Source organism: Theropithecus gelada, chromosome 11 (assembly GCF_003255815.1).
Source record: "Theropithecus gelada isolate Dixy chromosome 11, Tgel_1.0, whole genome shotgun sequence".
NCBI classification, from domain to species: domain Eukaryota; kingdom Metazoa; phylum Chordata; class Mammalia; order Primates; family Cercopithecidae; genus Theropithecus; species Theropithecus gelada.
Window position 1 is genome coordinate 14472318 of NC_037679.1, and position 4403 is coordinate 14476720.

The 4403-nt window shown below is 32.4% G+C and overlaps 1 protein-coding gene across 1 annotated transcript; it reads left to right on the forward strand.

The window, feature by feature from the left end:
* Positions 1–247: 247 nt before the first annotated feature.
* On the forward strand, positions 248–1186 carry LOC112635347 (olfactory receptor 6C3-like). Its single transcript, XM_025403450.1, has one exon. It carries the CDS (start codon positions 248–250, stop codon positions 1184–1186), a length of 939 nt encoding a protein of 312 aa, XP_025259235.1.
* Positions 1187–4403: the final 3217 nt, after the last annotated feature.

The following is a 4403-nucleotide window of genomic DNA, read 5'->3' on the forward strand; positions in this document are numbered from 1 at the left end:
TGTAATAATGTATTTTCAGTGAAGAAAGACTGATATTTCACTTCTTATATTATTTGTTACTGGAATGAAAGGCAGATTGGAAACCACAGAGGGTTGCTAATGGGGAACCCTTAAAATTTTATAGATTATTCATTAATTATGTATATTTTTTAAATGTTATGCCTGTCTTCAACAGTTTTAATTTTTTTTAACATTCTGTAGGGGAAACATACACTTTCTCTTCTAAAGGAGAAAATAAAGATCTGCAATGAAAAACTACACAGCACCCACAGAATTCATTCTTCTAGGGCTATCAGATGACCCGGAGTTTCAGATTGTGATTTTTCTCTTTTTAATTATCATGTATATATTAAGTGTCACTGGAAACTTGACCATCATCACTCTCACCTTAGTGGACTCCCATCTACAGACTCCCATGTACTTCTTCCTCAGGAACTTTTCTGTATTAGAAATAACTTTTACAACTGTCTGTATCCCTAGATTTCTGGCCACCATTATCACCAGAGACAAAACGATTTCATACAATAGTTGTACAGCTCAGTTATTTTTCTTCATCTTTATGGGTATAACTGAATTTTACCTTCTAACAGCCATGTCCTATGATCGTTATGTAGCCATCTGTAAACCCCTGCATTATATGACCATCATGAACAAGAGAGTTTGCATATTGCTTGTTTTTTGTGCTTGGTTGGCAGGGTTCTTAAATATCTTCCCACCAGTTATTCTTTTTCTCCAGTTAGATTACTGTGGCTCCAATGTCATTGATCACTTTGCTTGTGACTATTTCCCCCTATTGCAATTATCCTGCTCAGACACATGGCTCCTAGAAGCGATTGGTTTTTACTCTGCAATAGTAATTCTGCTTTTCACTTTGGCATTAATCATTCTATCCTACATGTTTATCATTAGGACAATTTTGAAACTTCCTTCTGCTAGTCAGCGAAAAAAGGCATTTTCTACATGTTCCTCCCACATGATTGTCATTTCCATTTCCTATGGAAGCTGCATATTCATGTATGCTAATCCCTCTGCAAAAGAAAGAGCGCCGTTGACCAAAGGAGTAGCTATTCTCAATACCTCCATTGCTCCTATGATGAATCCGTTTATATACACCCTGAGGAACCAGCAAGTGAAGCAAGCCTTTAAGGGCACCATCCAAAAGGTTATGTTTTTCTCTGGTAAATGAAAGTATTAATAAGGCTTTAAAAAATCAAGTTACAGTAAATGCTTTCTATTATACATATCCTCTCAACACCCTCTTTCCTTCATTATAGTTAAACATGCATTTTTTATTTCCACCACGTTGTATTCAATAAATTTGATAAAGCTGAATATTGCTTCATAGTTTTCTGAAAATTAAAGCATTTTATTCACGTGTATTCGGATGAAGTAGAAAATCTGGGTGAACGATTATGATTTTGAAAAGGGGTGGTTAGCTTTGGAAGAGACTTAAGGCATTTAGTTTGATGATGTAAGTGTCAGGATAGATGTGGACCTGGGAACTATTCATTCTTACCAGGTACTAGATATGAATGTTCTTAGGAAATGTGATTCTACTTGGCATTTCTGTCAAATCAAATTCTCACAATAACCAAGAGTTTGAAAGTAAAATATAAGTAACCATGTAAATATTTGAAAATATTAGAAACCCATTTTTATACAGCATTTTTATGATATTAATAAGTATGATAATAATGGGGAAAAGTAATAAGAGGAGGAGAGCAGAAGATGAAATAAAGATTTATAGCAATTATATTGCAGGACTATTTTAATTATTTTCTATGTATTGGCTCATTTAATCCTGCCAACAACTTTATGAGGTACCTACAATTATTATTATCTCTTGTTCAGAGGTATTTTTAAGTAGATTAAATAACTCTAAAAGTGAATAACAAAAACCAGAGAACAGAAACTATAAAATAATATCAGGAAAATGATGGATTATGGTAAACTGGTGAGAGTTCAACTTTCTATAGAACTGAGTTTTACTCTGAGGGTCCAGAAATAACTTTAGAGTTTCTGGAAATAGAGAAGCAAAATGAAATCTGCTGCAATAATGTTCTACATCTCCACTTTGCACTACACAAGTCATAAGCAATAGCATTTTACAAAACCCCATAGAGAGTATTATACACTGACTTTCATTTCTAATAATTAACAGTTCATGTTAAATTGTTAAAGGACTTTCTAATGTACAATTAATTCATTCAGGTTATACTTATGTATCTTATGACACATATTGTGGATATAGTGATGAAAAAAGATGACTCTTACCCTAAGTTTTCTAAAATTCTAGTGAGAAAAAAAACACATAATTAAAATTTAAACAAATGCAACAATTTGGATCTAAACTGCCTATAGGTCAAGTAATGTTACCATGATCGAAGATAGAATATCAGTTTTCCTGACTTTTCTCTTAGCAGAATTATTTCCAATTTCACAATAATTAATAAATATGGGTTCATTTTAGCTCTAAAATCACAAGCATATAAAAAATCCTTGGCTGTCACCTTAGTTTTCACTCATTATCTTCCTTGATTACTTTGTGTGCTGTAACGAATGGCATTTTTTCCTAATTTTAAAAAGTTACTGGGAATAAGATGATGATGGTCTCCAAGCAGTGACAAAACTCCCCCTAGTAGCTCTCTGTGGCTCTGATTGGTATCATTAATCATCAAATGATCTTCCACACAGTTTGACCTGTGTACCCTGCCACATCTGTTATGCTCCAAGTCTATTTGAAAGAAGTTATGTATATACAACCATGTCATAGATTTCTAGAAGATGCCAAACTGTTTCAAGCACTTTTAGGTTGCATCCAGAAAACACTGAGTTTTACTTCTCATTTTTAAATCCATGCACAAGGAACCAGAAAATCCATAATAATTAATAAATATTGAATAGTCTAAGATAATATCTGGTAAATAATTGATTTGGTAAATAATATCTGGTAAATAATTGATGCTTAAAGTGATTATGCATGCACTATTTTTTCTAACTCAGTATCTGTATGTGAATTGTTTCCTATAAAGAGAATAAGAATTTCCCAAATGTAAATTCTTCCCAATTCTTATATGATTATGAAAATTCATTCATATATTATTCTAAAAATATTTTTTAAAGCAACTAAGTTGCAAGTATGTGCTAGCCATTTGGGTTAATAGAATAATACTATCTTCACCTTCTGGGATTTCAGACGACAGTTAAAAAGGTAGATACTGACATATAGAATAACTTTTTTCATAAAAACATATACCACATGCTGTATCAATGTAAAAGACGGGGTTTCTCACAACACCTGCATTATCCAAGAAGTACTTCCAGTAAATACAAGAAATTCAATTATATGAATATTCTGGGCAAAAAGAATCATGATTGCAAATAACATGGAGTTGTAAAAGTGAAGGAAGTAGTGTACGGTGAATTATGATGAAACAGAAAGCAACAAATAGCAATTGATTTCTTTTTATGCTTTTCATGAAAGAGCTAATTTTATTAGTTCAATTTATTATGCAAAGCAACATAAGGCTATAAAACAAATATTTATGTCATGTGAATATTATATTCTAAACTCTACTAAATTTTTTATCTATCCCTCTAAGATTTTAACAGCCAATTTGTTTTTCTCCTCCTTCTAAAGAATGAAGCATAAAGAGTCATAGGAAATAAGTAATCACATACAGCCAATACATATCAGAACAGTGATTCAAATCAGGGCTATGCCCCAACAAAAAAGCCCTGTACCAACTCCTGGGGGAGGGGAGAAATCTTGCAAAATAAAAATATCCAAGGAATCTTAGAATTTCAGAATAAGTACTATGATGTCATTTATTCCTTCACAAAAGTATTAAGTGAGCACATCAAAAATGTCAAGCTTGGCTTATAGGGATTTCTTTCCAAATTATCATACTCTGAAAAATTAAACATTCAGGAGACAATTACTCTTTTGGAATTAAACTTACATTCTTGGACAACAAAGAAAACACTTTGGCTAAAGACATTCAGAGTCCTCCAACTCTTCTATTACTTATTTCGTATGTAATATATACTTGCATGATAACTGTGGTGCGCTTTCTGTGTATCCTTTTTTCTTTAGGGTTTCATGGGCAAGACTCTGTTACTTTTTGATTGAACACTGAGTTATCCACAACACCAACATCAACCACAGCTATAGAATATCTGGTTGATAATTTATTATCTCACGCTTAGATATTACTTAGTCATTCTCCATCCAATTGATTTAGGTCACAGTAAACCTTTGTATCCTCAAATAATTAAAAGGCATTCATTATGTCCTACATCTCTTTCTGATGTTAGGTCTCTTGTGCTAAATTTCCCAAGCTCAAGTTGACTTTTTTTTGCCCCATTTATATAATTGGACTTTTATTGCTATATATATATAT

Coding starts and splice junctions, on each gene's coding strand:
- LOC112635347 (XM_025403450.1), top strand. CDS start 248: ATGAAAAACTACACAGCACCCACAGAATTCATTCTTCTAGGGCTATCA.